Here is a 27,101-nt window from a genome sequence, read left to right on the forward strand (position 1 = left end):
GAAAAGGAGCTTTTTTATCGGTTTGTGTCGTTGGTTTTACCATTTTCAAAAAGGCTAAATTTGACGGTGTCTCATCGTTTCTCCTTTAAACTTTAGATCTTATATTGTTTGGATCGTTATTGTTGTTATAATTGTTATTAATATTATTTATTTTCGTGCCCTCTCATCCCTCCCCTGTTTAATCAGAAACGAAAGGACATTTCAATCACAGCTTTTGATTTTAATAGCGCACCCCACCCTGTCTATAAATAAACAATTAACAAACCACAAGTAATTTATTTTTTACGTCATTGCAAGACGGGAAGGAAGTGTTTATGATCAATTCCGTTTCTTGTCCGAATTGTGGAGGAAATGCTCGCTTCATAAATTATTTCTAAATTGTTTAAGGATTTTCATAAACCTCACAAAATGAGAGAAACATGACTTTTGTTCTCCGTGAAGCCGGACAGCGTCTGTCATTTCGTTCTTTCACGCACGAACGAGGCGCCACAACACGTATTGAGACGTTACAGTGAAAAAATTACGGAATGACGTAGGTCGCCGGAAGAACGTGACGTCATTGGGGGGAGGAGCTTTGTGCCACGTCTGGAAGAACAGCGTGACGTCATTGGGGGAGGAGCTTTGTGCCACGTCTGGAAGAACAGCGTGACGTCATTGGGGGGAGGAGCTTTGTGCCACGTCTGGAAGAACAGCTTGGCGGATTCAGGGCCGGCTTTTCTGTGGCGGAGAAAAGGAAGAATATTGTGAAACGGGCTCTCGTAGCCGAACAGCTGTTGGTGGTTTCCGAACGGTGAGTGTTTTCTTTTTATTTCTCTTCAGCAGCGAGAGCCTCATCGTCGGCAGCGTGTGGATCCGTTAGAGGTTAAAAAATTTTTTTTTTTAACTTTGAAACGTGCACGTTGTCGTGTGTGTCGGTTTTTTGTTATATCCTTCATTCGGGTTTCAGAAGGTGGTGCGGAATCCTGCGAGGACTCGAAATGTCCCCCTTCGTGTCGGTGAAGGATCGTGATTCACGGCCTAAGTTGTGAAGTTGTGTTGTTCTCAGAGTTTTGTTCCGTGGGATCTTTTCAGGACCCTCACTGAGCCACAAACGGTCTCCAACTGCAGTTCGTTTTGTGCTCACGTTCCCCGGGATGGTTCGTCGGATCCCTGTGAGGTTCTTCTTCTTCATCATTGTTTTCACTCCAATCATCACTGGTCCAATTTTTGGTGCTCTTCAGCTTCCAACATCTTTTTATTTCATTCTTGATATTTGGTCATTTTTTTTTTGATTTCCACGTTATTTAGATTTTAGACCAAAATCGCTGCGTCGTGAATCCTCGATAAGCAAATTGTCTTCTTTTCCTTTTTTTTGTATCTGAGTACTACTATGTCCGGTCGCAGTGCTTTGTTGACGGGATCACCAGGTGGTATGTGACCTTTATGTCCTTGTTTACAACTAGTGCGTGGCCGTACGTGCAAAAAGAAAAAAAACTTTCAAACCGCGTACCAGAAACAACAACCACACAGGCCGTTCCTTCGCTCTCACTTGCCCGTACGTGCAAAAATAACAACAAAAAAGAACAATTGTGATGTCATAGCACCGTGTCCTGTCATTGGTTTGGTAAATAAATGGCCATAACTTGGGAAGCACTTGTCCAATTAATATCAAACCTTGAAAAGGCACATACTCAGGTCCCCAGCAATATACCTGGCAAGTTTCAATTAGATTGGACCAGTGGTTGTCGAGAAACAGCGGTCACAGACACACAGACAGACACACAGAGATTGCTGGAATTATAGATAGATTGCTTTTGGTTCATGTTTCCATGAGTTTTCTATAACTGGGATATTGAGACTTGTAGAGGTACCAGTGTATTGCTCTACATACCTTGTTCGGCCTTTGTGTGTACAGCTGTTCTGACATGAGCTTTTTTTTTTTACATCCCGAGAGGAGGTGACTCGTGCTTTCTGTTTCTACTTTTCAGAACCCACACTTGTCCGATTGACTTCGTCCCACCATCGTTTTAAAGCCATTTGTGTCGTGTTTTTGGTCTTGAGCATTTATATTGACTTGCGAGAGTTCCCACCTCATCGGTGATCTTGTTCCAAGCAGGCAACATGTTCTTCTGATGCATACCTTTATTTGGGCGGTGTATCGGCAACTGACAGCTCTGTATAGGGCAAAAAAAAATAAAAATAAACCCAGCTTACATGCATGAAGCAAAAATATACCTACTGCTTACAATTCAAAACATCACCACTGGAAAATGTGGGGACAGGAACGTGGGACTGTAAATGTTGGAGACATGTAATACCATCCCTCACCTGGAGGCAGCGCTACACAATACACATTTACTTAGATAATTTGCCCCCCACCACCTCCTGCCAAGACCACCGGCAAAGATAAAAACACCCCTGTACATGTAGCATGTAGCAAGTTTGGATGTATCAGCTCAGAACTGCAAGAGGAGTAGCGCAACAAACAAACACACACAAACACCAGTCCGTGAATTATGGTAAGGATTCGTTCTCTGTCCAAATTGAGCTGACCTCTTCTTAGCCATTCCAGTGATCCTTATTTGTCTATCCACAATTTGTCCAACTCTTATTTTTCTTCCCACCCCTCTTTTCTTTCTTTCATATTTCCCTTCTCTTTTGTCTTTTTCCCAATTGTCGGGGTATATCTGTTGATATTTCGCTTTATATTATTATTAACCTCCGCCATCGAAGATGGACGGAGGTTACTGTTTTCACCCCTGTCTGTTTGTTTATTTGTTTGTGAACAGTATTACGGAAAAACTTCTGGACGGATTTCGACGGAACTTGGTGGGGCGGGATTAGGTATGGTCCAAGGATCATGCCATTAGATTTTGGACTTGGTCCAAAGTCCAATATGGCCGCTATGGCGGCCATTTTGAAAAAATATTTGAATTTTTGTTTTTGTATTTTATCCATGTTTTAAGTGATTTCCAACCAAAAAAAATTTGTTAGAGAAATAAAAAAAAACAATTTTGCAACTTTTTTTCAAAAAAAATTCGATTTTATTTGAAAAATATTTGAATTTTTTTTTTTTACATTTCTACATGTTTTAAGTGATTTCCAACCCCCCAAAAATTGTTAAAAAAACAGATATTTTGCACCTTTTTTTTTCAAAAAAATTTCGATTTTATTTTTTGGCATTTCTACATGCGCGTCGATCTAGTTTAGTTTATTCAATCGTGGTTCAGTAGAGTCTGATCCGTTTTGACCTACAATGAATAGGATATCAGGTTCACTTAAGTGACCCAGCAGTATTGGCGACGGAGGTTTTGCACTCTACCGAGTGCTCCCCCTCTAGTTTTCTCTTTTTTTTTTGCAGTCATCAGGGCTATATTCATTGCTGTTTTAGTTTCATGTAAGACATCTTCCATTCGCACCTGTGTTTGGAAATTTTTGCAAGGTTGGGTTAGGGATACTTTTTCTGGATTCCTGTCTTTGTGTGCAAATTGGATTTGGTCGTCTGTTGAACTCTTCACATACCTGTGTACGTGGGTGAGTGCCATCACTGTCTTGCATCCTCTCTGTTCTGCTTCTTGGCCGCCTCCTTGTTGTAGGTAGTGGTACATTATTTTTGTAATGACTCCAATTGTAAGTTTGGATGTTATTGGTAGATAGGTATGTGTGAGGTAGTTGGGTTTCTTCAGATTTCGGGGATGAGGAAGGTGTTCCTTTCTGTGACGCATTCATCCATTTCCTTTTCTCTTGGATACGTTTGTTGAATGCTCGAGTGCAGCGATTGTGGACAACATTTTGTTCCTTTAGCCAGAAGTTTTGAATTCCATCCAGGCCTGAGATTTTAAAATTTGGTGTTTTTTGGTTTTTTGGTTTTTTTTCCTCCAAGTTTTATTCATTTATTTATTTATTTATTTATTTTCAGCAATAATTATCATTGGGGGCATTTCACTGGGATGTTGGATCCATTCCTCCTCCTTCGTGTGTTCTTTTGGGTCTTCATAAATTGTTTTCCAGAAATCTTCAAGTTTATCTTTTTCAGGGGGATTTGAATCGTTAGGCTTTTGTTTCCACAATTCGTGGTATAATCTTTTCATATTATTTTCAAACATCTGGTTTTGTTTTCTCCCATTGTTGACTTTGTCGTAGTTTTTATTATTATTATTATTTAAAAAATAATTCTTGCTCTCATCTGTATTTTGAGTTTGTTTTCAGCAACCATTAGCTCGAGGTCTTTGTCCTCGATTTTTATATATATATATATATATATATATATATATATATATATATATATATATATATATATATATATATATATATATATGTATGTATTTTTTTTCTTCTTCTTCTTCTTTCGGCTGCTGCCGTTAGGGGTCGCCACAGTTAGGGGTCGTCATCCGTATGATCCGCATTGTGATTTGGCACATGTTTTACGCCGGATGCCCTTCCTGACGCAAACCTGGTCACCTCTTACGACACAGGGATATGGTACACCTATTTTAACTGGGGTATACACCGGCCCAGTATACTGGTACTCATTTCGCCGACCTCGGAAGGATGACAGGCTGAGTCAACCCCCTGGTGTATTAATTCAGTGGCCCAACGGGGCTTGAACTCAGGACCTTTTGGATCCCAAGCCGCTGCCCTAACCACTGCGCCAACACCAGGTGTGTGTGTGTGTGTGTGTGTGTGTGTGTGTGTGTGTGTGTGTGTGTGTGTGTGTGTGTGTGTGTGTGTGTGTGTGTGTGTGTGTGTGTGTGTGTGTGTGTGTGTGTGTGTGTGTGTGTGTGTGTGTACGTGTACATACATACATACATACATACATACATACATACATACATACACACGAGCACATTACCCACAGGGTGATTGCGTCGGCCACCCTACAATGAGTGGGTACCCCTTCTCACCTCCGACACTCACGGCACCATTTCTGAGATCATCACCCAGTGGTGGGTCATTCCTGTAGTACTCCTGGCCTATGTAGTGATCTGCCCTTGGACATCTGATCTGTCTGGAGGGGAGAGGCTGGAGAGGAGTTCGCCACTACTCGCTAATTACTTGGGAGGCATGGTTTAGTACAGTGAAAGAGTGGTGTAAGTGCCGTTTTGCTGTCTCAGACAGACGCACTCTCTTGCATGTCCCGATTGGAATAGAGAAGTCAGAAAAAAATTTTTAAGTGAAAAAACATGGGATGGAATCTCCAAAAAAACAACCACACAAGGAAGGAATGACAAGGTAGGAATGACACCAAAATACAACAACACCACAATCTTTTTATGGATTGCCATCAAAACATCTTTTGATATTTTTGTCATTGATGGCAATTGTAGCAATTGTATAAAGATGTCTATGTTGGAGGTGGTTGTGTATTTTATTTGTTGTGTGAGTGAAATGGAAAAATGTCAAAAGATGTCATGGTGGCAGTCTGCATTGTGGTGGTGGTGTATTGTGGCCTCACTCTTGTCTTGTCATTCCTTGCTTGTCATTCCTTCCTACCTTGCTTGATATTTGGGTAGTCCATCCTGACATCTTTTTATTTTATTCTCCTTTTTAAAATGATTTTAATGACTTGTTTAACTGTCTTTCTCAACCCAGATACCAATGACTTAATATCATCCAGTAAATTATATCAAAGGGCGTTTACTTGGGGAAACCACCGACCCCCACCCCCTCAACGATATAGCTTATACAAATCCCTTCCTTAGTTCCCTTGATATCACGTCCAATATTCCCATCCCTTCTGTCTCCACTCAGACATTCCGCCTCCCTGTTGTCCTTCACTTTTGGATTCATCGAAATATTATTTTGTACAAACGGGTGCCCGGCGTTGTCGGGCAACGTCGGGTCCCTGCCTTATCTCCTCCGTTTTCCCCTCCCTCCTCCCACCCCCCTCTGCCTCCTCCCACTCCCCTCCCTTCCACATCCTCCCCTGATTAGTGGAGGTTCGCTTTGAGGCTTCCCACTCTCTGGGGACATGTGCAGTGTAAAAATGCAAGTTATCTCCACAGCTGATTTGCAATACCCTATGCCCTCACCACTGGGTGGCACCACACGATACACATTTACATCGAGAATTTCTGTCGACCTTACTTCCCAAACCCCCGCGACTGCAGATAAAACCAAGCAGCCCATGTTCACCACAAGGTCGAACTTGGTCCATGTGCCAAGTTTGGTGGCAATTGACCCAGTTGTTTTGGCATGATTGGTGGGTGTTGTGTGCGTGTGTAAACACACACACACACACACACACACACACACACACACACACACACACACACACACACACACACACACACACACACACACACACACACACACACACACACACACACACACACACACACTTCTTTATTAGATGCCAACATGGCAGAATTTTTCTTTACTCTCTCCTTTCTCTGCTCCTTCCCTTCTATTCTATCCCGTACTCCTATATCCTCCCAATCTTCCTTCCCTTCTCTCCCAAACTCCACTCACCTACTTTCCCTCTTTAACCATCTTACATTCTCATCTTTTCCTCAATTTACTCCCTTCCTACACGACACAACAAAGAGACACCTCCACTCCTCTCATCTTCTATTTTTTTCCTTTTCTCAATGTTGTATTTCCAATATCTTCTCTCCCTCCCCTTTACGACCCCGTCCGTGTATGTGTAATAAGTAGATGCCTTAGAAAGGGGTCACATGATCACATATATTAATATAAAGAGGAGTTGCTGCATGATTTGCTTGAACAATAGTATGCATATGGTATATGGAAAGATTAATTTAGAATGGTCTTTTAAAATACCCGGTATGACTGCCTGCGAACCCAATGAAAGCATCAGCAGACTGTTTTGGGCCATTTTCCTTTGTAAGTTATGCATTTTGTTGAACCTTGCAATCCATGACAGAGACTTCATGGCAGATTGAGTTTTATGGGAGAGTTTCTCACTCTGTGCATACGTAAATGGCATTCAACAGGTTGTGTTGTATCGTGGTTGTATTATTATCATTATAATTTTTAAAATCCGATTTAAAAAAGAAAATAAATTCTTATGGTACGGGTGCAATACCTCAGAGACAATGTCGCTTCCTTCCATTGGAATCATTGTAATTGCTTCAGCCATTATTATGCGAGGCTGGATGACATCAACAAGTCAGTGGATGCTGCAAAGAACACAGGATTGATTTGCTTCAAGGGGTATGATTTTGGTCTCATTCTTCTGAGTGCTCGGTTGGTTCTCTTTACTCATATTTTTGGCCGTTTGGTGTTTTATATTCCAGAAAACTTGTGGTCCTTCCATCAATCTCTCATTTCATCTCTTCTGTTTTGTTGGCCAACTCTTTCTGGCATCCATGCCGCTCATCATTGTCCTCTTCTCTACTCAGTTGTTCTCCCTTGTATTCCTCTTCATTATCATCTACCATTCTTGCTCTCATCCCTTGTGTCTGTGGAGGTTTCATCTGGTTTCGGTTAGCTGGTTGGACTTGTTCACTCTCCAGCATTAGGTATGCATCATTACCTCCGCCACTGAAGGTGGATGGGTCTCACCAAAGCTTCCGCCCTTGGCTTGGTTCTCCCTCCATTCAAAGTCATTGTAATCGGCACAGTCCTTGATTGCACGAAACTTGGCCTCTCGTCCTCAGAGGGCAAAACTACAACAGGGAAGATGGCTAAAGCTAGGGCCTAAGCTCCCAGCACCATGGGGTCGACAAATTCCTCCAAGCTGCAGGGCCAGGCTGCATTGCAAACGCATATTGAACAATGTGATAGCGGGCGCTTCGTGCCCGATCCTCGTTCCCATCGAAGCTGCTGTTTTCGGCTCCATATTTGCTGCCTTTGGAACTATTGTATTTGATGTGGCCCTCAGTCCTTTTTTGTCCCAGGCGAGAGAGAGGGAGGCAGCAAAGCACCCCACTTCCCCCTCACCGCCATCGTGTGTGTGTGTGTGTGTGTGTGTGTGTGTGTGTGTGTGTGTGTGTGTGTGTGTGTGTGTGTGTGTGTGTGTGTGTGCGTGTGCGTGTGCGTGTGCGTGTGCGTGTGCGTGTGCGTGTGCGTGTGCGTGTGCGTGTGCGTGTGCGTGTGCGTGTGCGTGTGCGTGTGCATGCGTGCGTGCGATTGCATTGTTGCCTTATGTTTCTAGAATAGTCTGCTCAATGTTGACCTACCTGGTCCAAATTTGATCCCCAACAGGGTCGGATTAAGTTAAAACACATTATTCTAATAAAACCCAATACTGACGTGTCAAAAACACTGCATTGTGGAGCACTCTGTCATTTGGATGTGCACTGACAGCTGACTGTACCTTTGGATGATTTGCCTTGTGGCCTTGTTTCCAGCTCTATTTATTAAATTCTTTGGTTTTGTAGAAATGTTACATTTCAGTCTCATCAGGATGCTGGAAAACCATTCAGATTCCTCTATCCCCTTTAACCTCCAAAACCCTTTATTTTTGTGCCCCGTGTCCTCATAGGTTTTTTTTGTTTGTTTTTTTTTTTTTTCTTCTGCAGTGTCTTCTCGGGACACTTTAAAAAGAAAAACCTTCATCCCTGGCAGCCCAGCTTATTGGCCTTTCCCAAAGCATTGTTTGACCGAAGAGGGTGCAGAATGACCCAGGACGGGCCGGTGGGGCAAGGTTTGGCGAGGGGAGGCAGTTTGGCTCAAGATGGAGCTGAGCATCGTGACTCAAGACTTCCATCTCCAACCTCCTCTTGCCCTTGTGGACGTGAGCAGGTGGGTTATCGGTGAACTTCACAAGTGGCGTTTTGAATAATTATCAAATACAATAATTATTTATTTTGCTTATTCATACAAGGTACTTTTCAATGATATACTTGCCTACTTATTTCTCAATATTATAAATCTATTTTATATTTCGATCTTCCTGTAGCTGAACAAGCGACATTCCGTTACACTTGAATCCTAAATTGCTGTTGATTGCTTCTCCTTTGTTCAAATCATACGTGCTTTTGACCTTGAGGGTGAAGTGCTCAGGTTCTTCTCATTGTGGTAGAATGAATGATGAGCAGGTTGCAGGCTTTGTGTGCATTTATTGAGGATAGGACTTATGATTGCTCTCTCAAAGCCAATGTTTCAATCTTTTTTTCCACCGTCACCAGGGGGCGGGGAGCTGCCGGCAGATAGTTTCCGTTTTGTCCCACATTTCGAGCTTTTGTGATTTAAATTATTTTTTTTATTTGGAATCAAGGAGAGGTCATTGTTTGAGAAGTTAAGTCTGGTGCCGGAGGAGTGCAACTTTGACCCGATTTCCGAGCTGTTCCTTCGATTGTGGGACCTTTTTGTGCAGGAAACACACTTGTAGCCTGGCTCAATGTGCTGTCATGAGTGAATGGCATTAATGCTCGCAATTCCCATGATTATTTTTGTTTCGAGAACCATGTGCCTTCATTCCTTTGCCACCTTCATTCTTTGAAAAATGATGTGCAAACTATATGATAAATGTTTCTCCATTTTTTTTTCATTCTTTTTTTTTTCATTTTTTTTTGGTTTAACTGTGGCAGAGTTCCAGGGCAAAATAGCATTCTTTTCCTGTAGTAATTCTCGGCAGACTACTGTAGTATATGAGATTACAACTCTCATATAGCATAGTTCAAACTGTCGCATTTTTGCCTGGGAGCTACAAGCAAGCCCAACCCCCTCCCCTCCTCTCTTCAAAATTTGTTTATGTTCTTATTTCAGACCATGATGGCTCCACTGATGTAATGGCTGATGAAAAAGTAATTGAGGCTTGATGACACTTGGCCCATCATGCCTGTCCATCCACACCTCGTCGGTTCATTATATTATTGGTATATACATAGTCGACAATACGAACGCAGTCTTTTCCATTTATCTAATTTCACTTGGGTGGGATTGTGAGGGGGGGAGGGGGAAGAAGGAGCTTTGGGATGAAAACAGTGGGGCAGGCACAGGAACATCAGGGTGTTTCTGGGGGCTTTGTGAGGATTTGGGATGAAATGGGTTGTGTTGTAAACGATGAACAAACCCCAACAACACATTCACCTTTTGATGAGATCCCCTCTGCTCTCGAATCTAATGAAATGTCTTAATAGGCTCTTGTGAGTGGGCATCCAGTAATCTTCTGTACTACTATATCGGATGTTGACATTTTAAATGCGGAAGAGACAGCAGGCTCAGCGTCCCCTTCTGTAATATGGTGTGCTTCACAATGCATCGGCCATTGCTGGCACAGCTCAATTCCATCCATTTTGCGAAATTTGTGATTCAGGACCAGATGCCAATAGGTGGTGCACAAACCATCCTGCTACCATCAAGTTGGAAGGCAATGCACTACGAGGAAGGACTATGGTTTATTTTCTGGGGATGAAACCAACTGAACATGTTTCATTGGCCATTCGCTGATGCTTGTGGTTTTATTTTCTGAAGGTGGATGTCAGCAAGACTACCGTGAACAAACCAGAGAATGTTCATTCCTTCAGGGTCCAGGTCAAGGATGAAAGGTGTGTGTCTTGCTTCACAGATATATATGTTTTTTTCCTTCCAGTTGTTGCTCTTATTTGGGGTATTTAACTTTGATTGTTGGCCATGCTGGAAGCTTAATTTAAGCTTTGATTAAAGTTGACTTTTTTTAGAGGATAAAGAGAATGACCAAAATAAATAAAAAGTGTGGATAAAGGAAATATTGAGTTTCAAATCGCCTACCTGTCATTTATCTGAACGAAGTTTGTTAATTACATTTGCATGCAGGTACTTAGAGGCTTAGAGTGGGATGAGAGGGGGAACCAGGCTTTCAAGTTGTGGTTAAAAGGGTTTATTGACACAGGCGTGAATGGCATTGCCATAATGAGAACACATTGTGCAAATCATTGTACAGTTTACCATTAATGTGCTTCTTCTATTTAATTTGAACTGTGCCCCTCCTCTCCTCTCGAGTTTTCACTTGATGGTGGGTCACACATACTACGTCGCCTTCAGGATGAAACGCAGTCACGCTAACATGACTACTTGATTATCAAGAGTCGGCCCACATTCATTATGCTACGGATCGGGACTGTACGTGCCTCACCACCATTGCTTGTTTTTTTTTCTGATAATTTGTCGAGATATGTTTTTGAAACTCTGATGTAGACTTGAGAGACGCACGTGATATGGAAGGATTTTAGTAATATAATGCAGATGAAATATCCTGATGTACATTCTCAATGAACAGATGTTGAGGGTATGGTGGTGGCTAAAGGCCCAGTCACACCTTGACGTTTTAGCCAGCAATGGCAACGTATCAAAATGTATGTAAAACGCTGGCTTACGCTGAACTTTTGATGTTTTTTTAAAAGATTCGGACATATTCATAATGAGTTGGTTGTATGCATAACATATTAGTAATGGACACAGAACGTTTCGTTGTCTTATAGATAACTTATACCAACGAATGCTTAGCCTGTTGTTGGCGTTCACAACCTATGCCCAACGATAGTCTAACTTATGCATAGCGCGCTGCACGTATCGCCGACGAACTCGTGGCGTAGCCTATTAAAAGGCTGCCGCACATGATTCAAATCATAACCGCCGGAGAAATGGAAGTGTCAACATCGCAGTCACACCTTGGCGATCTTGCCAGCGTATGCCGACCTCTGAAAAATGCGTCAACGCTGGCGCACGTCGAATACGGTATGGGTAAGTTTGGTATACGTGAGTACAACGCTAACGTACGCTATCATACGTCGTAGTAAGTGGAGTACGTCTTGAAATTTTAAACGTGTTAAAAATTTTACGACGTACTTGCCGTATGCCTCACACGTTCCGCATGCGATGGGAATAAGTTGTACGCATGATATGCGATCGTTGGCACACGTTGACAAAAGTTACTTGTAAGTTACTCATAAGTCAAAACACTTCAAGGTAATGGTTAGCGTCAGTGTTCCAGACTCCCTAGTTTGTTTGTTTTTCTTTTCTTCTTCTTCTGTATGACAGTGATGTTGACACTTTGATTTCTAGTGCGGTTATAATATAATATAATTAATAGGCTGCCGCTCAACGATTTAAATCATAACCGCACTAGAAATTGAAGTGTCAACAGCACCGTCATACCGAAGAAAAAAAAAAAAAAACGGAGTCTGGAACACTGACACTAACCATTACCTTGATGTGTTTTGACTTATGAGTAACTTACAAGTAACGTGTGTCAACGATCGCGTAACGTGCCTCCAACACGTTACTCATAGGTTAGAAATAAGTTTTGGGTACGCTAAACATTACCTCGACGTGTTTCGACTTATGAGTAACTTAGAAGTAACGTGTGTCAACGATCGCGGAGCGTGCCTACAACTTATGGCCAACGCAGCGGAACTTGTGAGTCATACGCTGGCATAAGTCGTAAAATTTCAAGCATGCTAAAATTTGAGGACAACCGCAAAGTACAACGATGAAAGCCAGCGTACTACGACGTATGGCAGTTTTTTTCAGCGTGCTCTTAATGTTTCCAAAACTTACCCATAGCGTATTTGACGTGTGCCAGCGTTTTGGACAAATTTTTCAAAAAACGTCAAGGTGTGACTGGGCCTTAAGTCGTGAAGACAATGGGTTGGCATCCCAAAGGATGTGACTTTAAATCTGAAGTACCGACACCTAAAATCTGGGGCCTATTGGTGTTACAGTTCGGCCATGAAAGAATAACGTAAGATCACGCAAAAACAAATGCACGAACACACAAACAAATGCACAAAGACTTGAAAATATTTATATAGATTTGGATTCTCAGCTTTTTGAAGTCAAGCTAGTCAAAAAGGAATGCCTTTATGTAAGCCAAACTCGCACTATCATATTGAATTCATCAAAATTCAGCTGGCTCCTTGAAGGAATAATCTAGGGAAAGGTTAAAATTTATTTCTGTGACAGAAAACTATCTTTTCAATACCCACAAAGGTTTTAAGTAATTATTTAACCCTTTTGAAGAAACAAAATCGATGTAACAATCTGACACCAGTTTACCGCACGTTGCCACGTTCTTGGACTCGAGACTGCCTCGAGAGCTGGACTTCACGACGACGCGATTCACGACGACGAGGATCAAGCGCACAAGTTGCCAGAACATCAGTTGGTTGGGTCAGTGAAGGGAAAAAAAAGCTCCTTCCAGTTACTGATGGTAGCAGACATGTCCCCGTGCATTCAACATCACTATATTACGATGAGTCCATTCACATTCACACCCTGGCCTCATTAAACACCCTGACTTTGGTTGATTTATTAATAACCTTCAGGTTATTCAGGTCTGTGTCTGTGTACAGGGATTGAGTAATCTGCCGATCCTTCCCTGCCTGGTCTGATCTACGTGTGATGCGAGTGCACATTTTGTGATTTGATTCTTAATGCCCTCATGGCAACACATCCATGAGGATGGGATGGGCACTAAAATGCTGCCTATGAAGATGGACTACTTTTTATCCAAAACTTCCTGAGATAAAGGGAAGAGAGAACTTGAGGTTGAGTCGAGGCCAATTCGAATGGACCTGTTGTTTGAGCGAATTGTTTAACCTTGCGTGTACTTGGTTGTTTGGTTTTAAATTTCTCGATGAAGGCAACAGTAACTGTCTTCCATGTACTGTAATCGGCTTTGCATTTTTCTTCATCACTATTGTTTTATTTCAATACCCGATCCCACTATGACTTGGGACTGAAGATCTCAGGAGACACGAGGAAATTGGCTATGTGAAGCTTTTTTTTTTTGACCTTGAAATGAAAATGTTCTCATTGTAGGTCACACAGGGAGTAGTTAGTATTGTAAAATTTCCAGCTTTTGACTGTACCTGCGCTGTGCTTGTGATTAGAAACTTCTCACTCATAGCCGTGATGATGCAAGCCCTCCAGGCAGTGCAGCTGACATCATGTCCTTCAATTCTAATTGGTAGATTGCATTTTAACACTCGGATGGGTGGACAGTATATAACCTGTGATGCCAACAAAGCATCTTTGTATGTTGTATTTGCTTTTGTATGGCATTCACACCACTGTCACCAGTGATGTTTAATGATAAGTTTAGCTGTTTTTTCACTCCATTGTTCAGCCATAATTGTTCCCCAGTGAAGTTTTCCTTGGTAGAGTTAAAAGAAAAAAAATTACAAAAGTTTCACCTCTTGGACTGGAATTGCTCATGTATGGAACCATTTATGGTATAGGGTTTCGATTTAATTACCTCCGCCACTAAAGGTGAAGGAGGTTATGTTTTCACTCCTGTCTGTCTGTCTGTGTCTGTGTACAGGAAATCTCAAGTTGTGGACAGATCCAGATGACATTTTGTGGACAGGTTGGGTGTCTGACAAGGACGAACTGATTAGATTTTGGTGAATATCCCGATCCGGATCCGACGACTAGAATTTTTTTTAAGGTGATTCTTCACCATTGAGAGATGGGGCCAAAAACGATATATGGCATGATATTTCAAAAATGTATTGATTGGGCCCGATATGTTCTCATGGATCAGGCATTACATGGCAGAGGTATGCGCTCTACCGTGTGCCCTTCTAGTTGTTTTTTTTTGTTTGTTTGTTTGTTTTAGCGCACATAAATTTAGCTTCACAGACGATTGAAGCAGATTCACAGCAGAATGACAGGCAGAGGATTGAAACAAAGTAATGGAAATGAAAGAATATGACTGTGTCAAAATGCATAACTACAGCTCAAAGGAAGGATGGGCTAGTTTGTGAGAAACGCAATGGAGGCCTTCAGATGTTCTGCCAATCCTGCCGTGAGTCACCAGGCATGACCCATGTGCGAGGTGTAATTTTGAACTCTTTCATGAATGGCACAAATATGAGGAAGTTTCCTGCCAATCTGCATGAAAAAAGCTCCGTAAAGGTGCTTACAGTAAGAAAAAATACAATATTGGTGCTCGCTCAGTTCAGTATATTGTGAAAAGCTTTTTATAATAAAATTGTCTTAAACTGTCATTCTTTTTTTCACAAACTAATACTGTGTGTGTGTATATGTATATATATGTATGTATATATATATATATATATATATATATATATATATATATATATATATATATTTTTATATATATATATATATATCTCTCTCTATCTCTCTCTCTCTCTCTCTCTCTCTCTCTCTCTCTCTCTCTCTCTCTCTCTCTCTCTCTCTCTCTCTCTCTCTCTCTCTCTCTCTCTCTCTCTCTCTCTCTCTCTCTCTCTCTCTCTCTCTCTCTCTCTCTCTCTCTCTCTCTCTCTCTCTCTCTCTCTCTCTCTCTCTCTCTCTCTCTCTCTCTCTCTATCTCTATCTCTATCTCTATCTCTATCTCTATCTCTATCTCTATCTCTATCTCTATCTCTATCTCTATCTCTATCTCTATCTCTATCTCTATCTCTATCTCTATCTCTATCTCTATCTCTATCTCTATCTCTATCTCTATCTCTATCTCTATCTCTATCTCTATCTCTATCTCTATCTCTATCTCTATCTCTATCTCTATCTCTATCTCTATCTCTATCTCTATCTCTATCTCTATCTCTATCTCTATCTCTATCTCTATCTCTATCTCTATCTCTATCTCTATCTCTATCTCTATCTCTATCTCTATCTCTATCTCTATCTCTATCTCTATCTCTATCTCTATCTCTATCTCTATCTCTATCTCTATCTCTATCTCTATCTCTATCTCTATCTCTATCTCTATCTCTATCTCTATCTCTATCTCTATCTCTATCTCTATCTCTATCTCTATCTCTATCTCTATCTCTATCTCTATCTCTCTCTCTCTCTCTCTCTCTCTCTCTCTCTCTCTCTCTCTCTCTCTCTCTCTCTCTCTCTATATCTCTCTCTCTCTCTCTCATCCACTCAACTGTGCTTCCAGGCCATCCCACAATACCTCTATAGGAAGCACCCTCACCTCTGTCCAGCTTAATTTGAAGACGTCGCCAGCTCAGCCCAGCTTCCACCCAGCAAACAGCTGCAGAGCTGGTAATATTGTGCAGATGCCTGATGCTGACAAGTGCGATGGTCGAAACGAGGCTCAGGATGCACCGTGTGTGCTCATCTCAGCGAATCCCTGCATGGGTGAAACGAGCGATAATTGCACCACTGAAACGGACGGGGAGGGTTCGGTGAACAAGTGTGAAGGTCCAGACAGTGGAACGACCCTTCTTCAGGATGGCCGCTGGTTCCTGGCCATGCTGGACAAGAAGATTGATGAGTTGCAGTGCTGGTGCAAGGAAATGGAGGGCGAGATGAAAAATGACAAGCTTTCGGAAGAAGGTGAGAAACTCATATTGTTAATTGATCTATAAATGTTGAAGAAAAAAAACATACCGGTGTTTGATAATGGCTGTGGCCTCGTAATAACGGTAGGGGCCAAGATGTTGTATTTCAAACCCAATTGAAGGTTGCAGGGTTAAGAATTTTAATTTTAAGATCATGGAAATTGAGAGAGTTTTAAGTATTTCCTTGTCACCATCAGATTGTTTTTTTTTTTTAAAAACCAGGTGGCTCACAAATGACCTTTGGAGAATGGATTATTTGTCTTCCTTATGAGTGCTGGCCTATACTTGTGGTTGATTCTTCATGTCCACAGGGTAGTTTTGTATTGGCACCAAAACCCTACCTATGAAAATGCATGATCAGAAGGACATGTCGGACTTGTAAGATGAGTGAGTGCGTTTCCCTTGTTTTTCTGTGCAGTCCATGGTAAAATCCTCAGTGCTGTGGGAAGTGCTCACTTACTCATGGCACAAAAATTCCAGCAATTTCAAGGCCTTTGCATGGAAAACCTTGTAAGTTTTTGTTTAATGTTTTGTTCAATTTAGTCAGTCATTCATTCATTTAGAATGTGTAATTATTTTTGAATCCTTCACTTGTTGCTTGGTAATGTTGATTAAGGCTGGTTTGTTGTCTCTTTCTGCGGTTCCTAAGATGAAATATGACATCACTACGATCCCAATGCCATGCATGCCACAGCATGCCACCCTCTTTGTACACGCCATCCCACTTGGTCTCGCATCAACAATTGCATGGAAATCGCTCTTAACATGGATGTAAAACATTGTGCTCAGTATCCCATCCACCCTCTCCTCTCTTCCACCCCTGATCCCCCCCCCCCACCTAGCTTGATATCAAGTAATTTATTTTTCTTTTTTTACATCGTGTGCAAGTTTCTAAATCAACAAGCAGTGACCCTGAAATTTGAGGTGACGTACCAGCTGTTTAAGCAATAAAACCCACTCCTGAAATACAACACTTTGGTCATGCAAATTCAGATCTTACAGAGCACTGAGTCAACAATCATTAAGACTTTGTTGTGGATAGGAAAGTAACCTTTTACAAGATCGAAGCTCATGGAAAAAAGACAAGGTGATGAAAGTTTTGAACTGATAGTTTGGCAGCAGGGCAACTCTTTGACACAGTAAGCAAGGGGATGAACGAACAGGAAAAGAGAAGAGAGGGAGAGAAGGGGAGGAAACACTACAAGCTGCAACTAACAGGGTTGGGTAAACAGGGAAGATTGTGGGTAAGAATGGAGGATTAGATGAGATGGTGGGACACTGCTTGCCAGAAACATTTGAAGACACTTGTGATTATTTGTTAGTTATATTGTCTCTCACTGGCATTGCCTTTGTGGAAATGCTTTATCTCCAGAACCCAGAAGCATGTCCACATCCCTCGATGCAGGATCTCGCAGGTTTTTGGGACTTGCTACAGCTCGCCATTGAAGATGTGCGAGCACGCTTTGCCTTCCTGAGGACCATGCGGGCTGCAGGGTGGGTGCTTGAGACCCCACCTGACCAGGTAAGTGCATGACTGCTGGGGAAAGGGGGAGGAGGGGAGGTGGGAGAGTTTGTAATACCCAGTCCTGGATGTCGTGCTACTCAGTGAATGTTATGTGTGAAGTGGTACATTGTCGAAAAATGAGTTCCTAACCAAGCTCCAGCCTGTTCTAGCAAATATTTTTTGATATCAATATACTGGTGGGGTCATGCCGGTATATCGGTATTATTAGAGAAAAAATACATCATTAAATAATTAATTATTTTTTATGCAGGTTCCACAAATATGCAATACTCCATTATGTATTCATATATGATGTACACATCATTGACACAGTAATTTTTTTCAAGTATTCCTTCATGGGGCTTTCCCCCACACTCCCATGATGAGAATGGTTTTTTTACTTTCATCCTCAACCTGTATTAAAAATGTATTTGTTTTAAAGCAAGATCAGTGTTGGGAATCAGCACAGGTCAGGATCCATCGCTATCACAGAACGCTGTACCATGACCAGAATTTCTTCATACCGGTATCGCTATCGCAGATCACTGACTCGGCACAGGATTTATAAAGCACACCCGATTCATATTGTTGCGAATTCGCGCCCGCCGGCGTGCGAGCGGCCACGTAACTTGAATCACGGCACGTCGCCCACCGGACGGACAATTCTGTCGTGACCCTCTCAGACTAACGCCGGGAGCTAGTCACGGGTGGGCCTTTCGGCCTCACCACGATCGTGCCAATCGGCCCCCCACGTGAGATAGGGTTGTTCGCCAAATTCGACCTACCTAAGTACCCACGCGGAGGGTAGACCGGGCGATCGCACCTCGCCGCAGGTCGACTCCGGACATGGGCCACTTAAGCGACCCGTTCCGTACTATAGGGATAACCGAGCGGTGTTATCGTCGGCCTCGACGGTTCTGATTAATTATCGGGCGTATTAAGCCCACTACCAACCCTTTACGTGAAGCAAGATGGAGATTCAATTAAAGAAAAGACGAAGCAAAACGGGAAAAACAGTTCAACATAATGCACATTTATTCCACGGCACACGGAGAGCACACATATACAATTACAACAATTATGCACCAAAAGCAGATGTAACAAAAGAAACACAACAATGCAGATCTACTACTGACTACGCGAGCACACGGCAACACTTAAACAGTTTTACTTTACAGACGGCGCCAACAACACATTTACTCAAAAGCAAAAGAAAAGGGCCATCCTCAAAGACAAGGGGGCAGACGGGGCCTGTGGGCCGCGAGACCAGGTGGATCCTACCCGTGTCTTGTGATGAGCCGCAAATGTCGCGGCGCCCCGACTCCGCACTCCTTCACGGGTTTTATTGGCACTGCTTGGAGTGGGGTGGGAACGGGGCCCCCTTTTCGCACTATCTCAGCACGGGGGGAAAAAAGGGGGGAATTGTTGATGCTCTGGGGAAAGAGGATAGCTGGCTTGCTTGGGTCCCGCGACGAGTGACTCCACTGTGACCTCGTCGCCGACCGCCGTCTTCCTTGCCTCGGACCCGAGCTATCCGGTCCCCTCCGCAATTCTCCTCTGCCGGCTGCAGCAAATCACCTCGACCGCGCTCCAGGCTTCCTCTCTCTGCAGCTCCCCGACAGACTCCGAACCCCGACAGACTCCGACCTCCGACAGACTGACTCTCCTCCAGACCCGACTTGACTGCCTCGACATTTTCTCCAACTAACTAAATTCGCCCAGCGCTCGGTGCTTTATAGTCCGGCAGGATACCCATATGCAAATTTCTGGATCAGAACGAGCTCGGGGGTGGAGCCACGCTCACCCATTGGACGGAGAAAAAGGGGCGTGAGTCTCCCCTGATCCTCGAATTTGCATATATCGATTCTACTCCGACGCGCCTGAAGGCGGGGCCAAACCGCCCCGCGCTTGCTGAATGGACGGATCAGAAGTGGGCGTGTATCATTCCTGATCCGACTTCTCCTCGGAAAGGCCGCTATTTGCACCCGCGGCTCGGCACGCGTCCCGCACGAGGCCAGGACAGCCTGACGCTCGGTGCCCACAAGCGGTGCTGGAATGGTCGCAGAAGGAGAGGCGAAGGTGGTGGAGGGTTTAAAGTGCTGGTCCATGGCCATGGCGACGTTTGGAATGGCGGTGATGCGAAGTTTGCGGGAGCGAGTTGTGAAGGTAAAGGTCGTGGCTGTTGGCGTTGTTGTTGTTGTGAAGTGTCGTTGCGGTTGGTGGTTGTTGTGTGATTGCGGTTGAGACGTGGTTGGTTCAAAATAAAGATAGAACAGAAAAACGGTTATCTTAAAGGGTCGCAGCCCGACTGAATCACATTTATTCCCTCTAAACAACGGGTTTGGGGCTAACTACACATGTACTTACAGAGATATCTCACCTACGGGACCTGAATGGTGGTTTGCGAATTTCCTCAACCGCAACAATATAAATAACCAATTGGCAATTGCTTAAAAAAACTGCCAAGAGGGCAAAGAAAAACGTGATTGCTTGTCCAGTGCTCAGATGCTGAGGGTTAAAAGTTAAAACCTACTGTACTTACTTCCTGGTACGTCTTGACGTCACACGTTCCACTGTTGCAGGTGTCGCCGCATCCATCAAAGCTTTTTAAATCATGTTGTCCATGTACGGTGTTTAAACATTGCGAACATCTTTCTTCGATTTGTTCATTGTTGTTATCACAGCTCGGTATATCTACCCCTTAAATTTTTTCATTCCGTTTTTTTGTGTTTTTTTTTTTTTCAGTATACCGGTATAATAGGTATATTTAAAATTTCATCCCACGAGCAGCTGTTGTTTATCTCACATGATGACGATCCTATCATCGCGCCAATGATCGGGTTTTGCAGGAAATATTTTTAAGAAAAGAAATAAATTTATTTCATTCCATGGTGATGTGCACATGTTGAGGCCTTTCTGTATTATAGCCTCCAGGTAATGAGTTAATGGGGTAATTAATTCAGGTCATTGTACTGAGGGAGAGGGAGCTAAGCTAATAGGGTAGTTAGTGATGTGGGGGGATGGTTTCAGGATGTGGAATGAGTGAGGGGGGGGGTGGGGGAGGCAGTTTTCAGGAAAGGAAGGAAAGAAAAGAATGAAATCTATTACATTCCATGATGATTTGCACACGTTGAAGGATATATGTATATATGTATGTGTAGCAAGTCACTGAGGCAGGTACCACCATGCTTCGGTGGAACATCTGAACGGCTATGCAACGTGCTGGTGTTTTTATTATTATTCTTTTTTGTGTACTTTGTCAAGGCTCGTATAATAGCAAACACACAGAACATATAACAAAGGGACAAGGAGATAAGAGGGGTGTGAGAGGGAAGCACAACAACAGCAGGGAACAGACACATTAGATCTGTGGAAGGGAGAGGGATGGGGCAGAGTACACTGGGTAAACAAGATGGATACAATAAGGACTTTCAGGAAGGAAAGCAAGGAATTTGAAGGAGGTGGGTTCAGTATTCCCTCACACCCGACACACAAATTGCGGTTTGAGCCTGAGCGATCGCTGCACCGGACATGGGGTGCTATCCGTGCAGACACTAATCGTCCCGAACCCAATCTGTCCTATCCATGCGGACTAAGCCGTTTGTGATCAGGGCAATTTGAATCATTCTGAGACCAAGTGACTTCATGGGCATATTTAATAAGTAAACTATCAGAAGCCCTTCGTAAAAACATACGGCGATAGAAAAACAAACAAATTGATCCTTGGTTCCAAGATACCGATTTGAACTGATGGTCGGTACTTTATTTGTGTAAAATGAACGAAGGTACCAATATGAACAGAGGATGTGCTGCGATATCTTTGCTATTAAGAAATATGATTTTTTGTTTGTTTGTTTGTTTGAGCTCTTTCAAACATCACAAGAATAAAAGGCTTTCTCTTTTTTTTTCTATCATGGTATTTTTACCACGGGCTTCCACTAGTACTGTATAATTATTTTAAATGATTTTATACAGAAGAATACACAAGGGCCTCCTGAACTTATGTGCCCCGGGCCCCCCAAAGCCTTAATTCAGCACTGCTCACAGGTGCATGAAAATATAGTGGAAGCAATTGATAAGGAGTCCCAGGTTTTGTTTGTAAGTTAATTAGTTCCCAAGAGTGTGGAATATTTATGGAGTTTGCTGTGACTATTATGCTGTCAAAGAACAGTCACAAACCGTTAAAACTGCAAAGGTTTGTCGGTGAAGTAAATTGATGGAAAGGTAATTGTATGTTGACAGAATTCACTGAATAGTTTGTGGCTATTTTATTTTTTACTTCCTGTAGGTGTGCGAACCAATGATTCTGAGCCTAATCACCAGTGTGCGCAACGAAAATGCACACAACTCGAAATTGTGTGAATATCGATATTTTACATCTCGGCATGCACTGTCTGGCCCCAATATCTCTTAAATGAGGTGTCATCCAGCATTATACGTGCTGTGGTTATGACGTTTACCCCGTTCAGACACAATCTTGCAACTTGCATTCATATATAGATCGATAGATAGATTAAATCTCATCTTCCATCATTTCTCAATTTCCCACAGTTCCTTAATACGTATGAACTATTACTCTCTTCTCACTTTCTCCCCTTTTCTCCTACTCTTCTAGTTCCTCTACCAAGTTGTTTGGAGGCAACAAACCCTTCTTGACCCGTCTCGACATTTTAGACCCCTTTGATAAATTGATCGGAAATAATAATCACGAAAATCGTTTTTGACTATCTTTTTTTTCTGCACCACTCACATTGCATCACAATTTCTAATCCATCCATCTACTGGGACTATGCTCTGTTCAGAGCGTTGGTGCTGCCGAAGCAGTCTCCTTCGCTATTGGGCACAATCCTGGATGGGTCACCACTCCGATGCAGGATACTTGAAAAGCTCAATCGTCCCAGCAAGCTGGTACTCATTTTGCCGACCTCGGAAGGATGACAGGCTGAGTCAACCCCACCTGGTATTAATTCAACGGTTGAGCGGGACTTGAACTCAGGATCCCAAGGCCACCTCCCCTAACCATTAAGCCAACACCAGGCAAACAAGTTCCAATGAGGAATCAAAACTGATATCCTAAAGGGAAACTGATGTTGAAAAGTGAAACTGAAACTACTGCTCTCTGGATCATCGAATGGGCATCCAGAATGAAAATGCTGTGAGAAATACTGAATGGAAATCACCGAAAGCAAAGTTGTGGGGTGGGTTGGGCTGAAGAAGTGATGTGGAGAGGGATAAGTGATTCGACAACCTGGAGGTGGTCAGTTGGCATGGAAAGAACTTCGGTCAGGCGGTCGGCCTAAAATGTGCCTAAATCCGTCTCCCATTCGAGCTTCCATAATTTCACCCTCGTTCCCAAGTAGTACTTCAGAGGTACAACAAGCATAGATTGGAAATCTTAGTTTGTGGAATGGTACGAGGTTGCCAAGGTTACCGGCTCCACCCACTACGATAACTGCTCACTGAATTTTTACATTGAATTCTCGTTACGACCAATACACACTCAAAAATTGCTTGTTTGAGGTGACGCATCCATGAACCTGTCGAAGACTGGGTACCTTGCGAGTCATGCTATAATTGGAAAAGTGTTTGTTTTTTTTGTACATGGGATTTTGTTTTTTTTAACTTCTATGCACGCCTAAACAACTGACTGAATGAATGAGTTGAAAACTGGTGCCTGTACTTGAGGTGCGCATGGGAAGGTTTATGGTGTTAAAAAAAATTCAGAGTCCCGGGGGTTCAGGGTGGGGGGAAGACCCTAGTTTTCTTCATGTGAATGTGTATCCTGGAGCGCTGCTCTCAGTCGGAGTAGGTATTACAAATCGCAAAATAAACTACCCTAATTCTGGGGAAATTAACCCGTCTGTAAGGATGAATGGGTTCTTCACTAGTCTTATGAATGCCCTCAATAACTCCTTCATGAAGTCTCCATTGTACTCAATAGAGCTTGAACAGACCTCCCTCCTCCCCACCCACTCCCACCACCCCCCTCCCCCCTCTACCTTATACTTCCCTCACCTCCTGTGCTAATGATTGGTGAAGAGTTTTGATGTTTGTTGTTTTAAAAAATCATTTTCTCAGCTCATGCTCACACTGAAAATCTCCTCCAGGATCAGAAGAAGAAGGCCGTGAGCGCAGCTATCAAAAAGCGCACCAAAAGTTGTGCTCCCGCCAGCAAGGGGCGCACCACGTCGGGAAATTCTTCGGAAGCTGCCGAGAGGCAGAAACAAGAGGCCAGGAAGCGATTGCAGGCTGCAAAACGGGCTGCCATGGCAGCTGCCACAGCCGCAGCGAACAAAGCAACGAACCATCCTGCACCAGCCGCAGAGAGTGGAGAAAATATCGAAATTTACATCCCGGAAGCGCAGACTCGACTCTGATTAAACCAGTCTTTGCCTTCTTATCCCCTTTGTCTCTTTAACTTTGGAATTCTATCAATAAGCAGCTTTGTCAATACCTTTTTATCATCCTCTCCAAATATGGTACTTGTTTGCCTGACTTCCTTTTCACCACATGTGGAGCCAATTGCACCACTCTGCTTGTGGAGAGGTTTTTATTATTTTTAAAAATTATTGTTTGTCTCCACCTGTCTTGTCATGCTGTTTTTTAATTATTGGCTGTCTCTTTCTATGACTCCACCTGTCTTGTCATGCTGTGGAGAGATGTTTTTAAAATCTTGTTAGTCCTAGCCTCTCTTTCCCATCATTCCCACCCCCAAGACAAAAAGACCAAACTTTCTTTTTTCTATTTGTGGTTTATTTCTGACCAGAGCTCATTCTGGCCTTAAATTAGGGAATGACCCCCTTTTATCGCTCATGGTTTGATGGTTTTTATTTTTGTCCGTGTACCTTGGCTGTTTTAGCATTAAGTTCAAGAACGAGGCAGAAAACTGCTGCAATAATCTCTTAAACTTTGTATCGACTGGGGGGGCTGCACTAAGACATCTCGAGTAGAGATGGTGATGCAACTTTCCTGATGACATCACCTGTGTTTGTTTTTTTTTGTATTTTTCTTTTCTGAAACTGTGTTTATTGTTGATTTATCTCCAAAATGAGTCTCCTGATCAGTCACCGGTTCCACTTTCTTCTTTGACGAGATAGGCCAGTGTGTGTGAACGCTCGCCTTACCACAAATCCATCCTTCCCCTCCCTAGCAAACGCTCTCCAATCCACTCCTCCTCCACAAATGCTGTCCTTCCCCACCCACCCAAATTTATATTCCTCCCCAACCCACAAAAGTTTGCCTACCTCTCCGCAAATGCTCACCACGCCCACACTCCCCCTCCCCACCCCCACCCCCACCAACCCCCCTTCGACCTGTCTAAATGCTCGCCTTCCCGCGAACACTCATCTCCGCATGAACCTGTCTACTGCACCATTTCTGTCATAAGGAATCAGGAGAAACTATTCAAACACAAAAACCACTTACTTGTGTGCACACGACACTTCTGTTTTAATCTTTAAATTTACACGGTTTTTTTGTTCTTGGTGCACAATTGCAGCCACTACATTTGTGTTTTTTTTTAAGTATGAAGGACTGAAGTACTATATTTAACTGTGGTTTCAACTATTTAATACTAATATAAGAAATAAACCTCACAACATTGATTACAGAGGAGCTGTACAGTGTGTTTGTGATATGTTCTCCATATGCCCCATTGTGATGGTCATTTAGCTTACCTGTATTGATGGACTACACACGAGATTGTATTGGAGCATTATCCTAAAATGTCAATTTGGATTGAAAACCATCTTTCCTTTTTCTGCTCATCCCCAAACTTGCGAAAAACACACACACACACACACACACACACACACACACACACACACACACACACACACACACACACACACACACACACACACACGTTTCCTTTATGATGTACCTCTGGTTTGCACACCGGATGTACATCATTTCAAGTCTTTGGGAAAGACTCCCTTATTGAGTTTGTGAACTGGTGTGGAGGCTTCTTAAAATGGATCCACAACCTCTCATGTACTCCACATTGACTTCCTTTACATGAAACTTTACTCCACATTGACTTCCTTCACATGAAACTTTACTCCGCGTTGACTTCCTTCACATGAAATTTTACTCCACATTGACTTCCTTCACATGAAATTTTACTCCACGTTTACTTCCTTCACATTAAATTTTACTCCACATTAAATTTTACTCCGCGTTGACTTCCTTCACAAGAAACTTTACTCCACGTCAACTTCCTTCACATGAAATTTTACTCCACATTGACTTCCTTCATATAAAATTTTACTCCACATTGACTTCCTTCACATTAAATTTTACTCCACATTGACTTCCTTCACATGAAACTTTACTCCATGTTGTGAGGAACATCACTTTGAGATTTGAAATTGGCACTTTTCCCCGATTGAGTAACCTGTTAAGAAATTGGAACGTCGCGATGTCCTTTCAATTTGAGGTTGAAGGTTTTGTCTGCAGTTCACATCCTAAAAGGGATTGTTTTGATTCCCTTTTTACATTCCATTTGTAAATATTCTTTTTTTTTTTTTCCCCCTTCTCGCACTTGAGTTAACATTTTAGTTTCGTGCAATAAACACAAGTCTTGATTCAAACTGGCGAAAGTCCATGTTCTTGATCTTCCACTACTTTATGAGGTCCCTTCTGTTTACAGCCCATTTATGGACCAGAGACCCTTTTTTAACTGACACTCTTATCCTGTTTAAACTAACGTCATTTAAAAACCATTTGGTGTTTACGTCTGTGCATTGACCCTTGCTTTGTCGACTCGTATTTGGTACCTTTGTATAAGAAATAAAGTCTGTTCTGTATTTCCATGGTCGTACCTGTTGTTGTCACTTGAACTGCACTCACATCGTTTACTTTCGGTGAAATCTGAGAACGAGGTCGAGTCGGTGTGTAGACCTTGTGATGGAGAGGTACGAACTGATAGGTTGGGTAGTTTACAGATGAACTAAATTCGGTTTTGGGATCTTATTGGTTGTTGTACTTTGTGGTTGCACCATTAGGAAAAGCAAAAGATTGTGTGACTGTAGTGACCTTGTCGAGCCAATGAGGAAACACTGCACTGAGACTGAATCTCTACCTGGGAATACAGCAGCTATAGATCTTGATGAATGAGGCTTCACCAAAACTAACCCACCCGTCTAATTGGTGATGCACCGGACGAGGTTCATTCTTTTGGAGCACTCGGCCTCACCATCAGCCATGACCTCTCCTGGGTCGGCCACATCGCAAATCCACTGGGTATCCTTTGTAGATGTAAGTGTTTCCTTGGAAAATCACAGCTACCCGGTCTATCGCTCCTGGATTCTGTGAAATCGAAAGCTCTCAACACTCGTGGAATGTCACGTGATGAGGCCGAAGAGCCAGGTCTTTGGCTCCCCCTCCCTAATCGCAGGTAGGTCGGT

At 42.8% G+C, this 27,101-nt stretch overlaps 1 protein-coding gene across 3 annotated transcripts; it reads left to right on the forward strand.

The window, feature by feature from the left end:
• LOC147013215 (disks large-associated protein 4-like) lies at positions 1-26,505 on the forward strand. Of its 3 annotated transcripts, none has more exons than XM_085854854.1 (7): positions 1-20; positions 8,466-8,688; positions 10,363-10,436; positions 15,785-16,185; positions 16,609-16,700; positions 17,563-17,712; positions 23,802-26,505. In XM_085854854.1, the coding sequence occupies exons 2-7, from the start codon at positions 8,563-8,565 to the stop codon at positions 24,069-24,071; spliced, it is 1,113 nt and encodes a 370-aa protein (XP_085710980.1). In that variant the 5' UTR covers positions 1-20; positions 8,466-8,562; the 3' UTR covers positions 24,072-26,505. The 3 variants fall into 3 exon arrangements, with proteins under 3 accessions (XP_085710980.1, XP_085710978.1, XP_085710979.1); XM_085854852.1 differs by lacking the exon at positions 1-20 and adding an exon at positions 631-790; XM_085854853.1 differs by lacking the exon at positions 1-20 and adding an exon at positions 933-1,151.
• Positions 26,506-27,101: the final 596 nt, after the last annotated feature.

The sequence above is a fragment of the Eptatretus burgeri genome, chromosome 14 (assembly GCF_056783735.1).
Source record: "Eptatretus burgeri isolate ZD-2024b chromosome 14, Ebu_testis_v1, whole genome shotgun sequence".
NCBI classification, from domain to species: Eukaryota; Metazoa; Chordata; class Myxini; order Myxiniformes; family Myxinidae; genus Eptatretus; species Eptatretus burgeri.

What these genes read in the sequence shown, in the direction of transcription:
- LOC147013215 (XM_085854854.1), top strand. Translation starts at nt 8,563, where the DNA reads ATGACCCAGGACGGGCCGGTGGGGCAAGGTTTGGCGAGGGGAGGCAGT. An exon ending in GCCCTTGTGGACGTGAGCAG is followed by an intron (nt 8,689 to 10,362) that starts GTGGGTTATCGG and finishes TATTTTCTGAAG; the next exon opens with GTGGATGTCAGCAAGACTAC. An exon ending in GTCCAGGTCAAGGATGAAAG is followed by an intron (nt 10,437 to 15,784) that starts GTGTGTGTCTTG and finishes CTGTGCTTCCAG; the next exon opens with GCCATCCCACAATACCTCTA.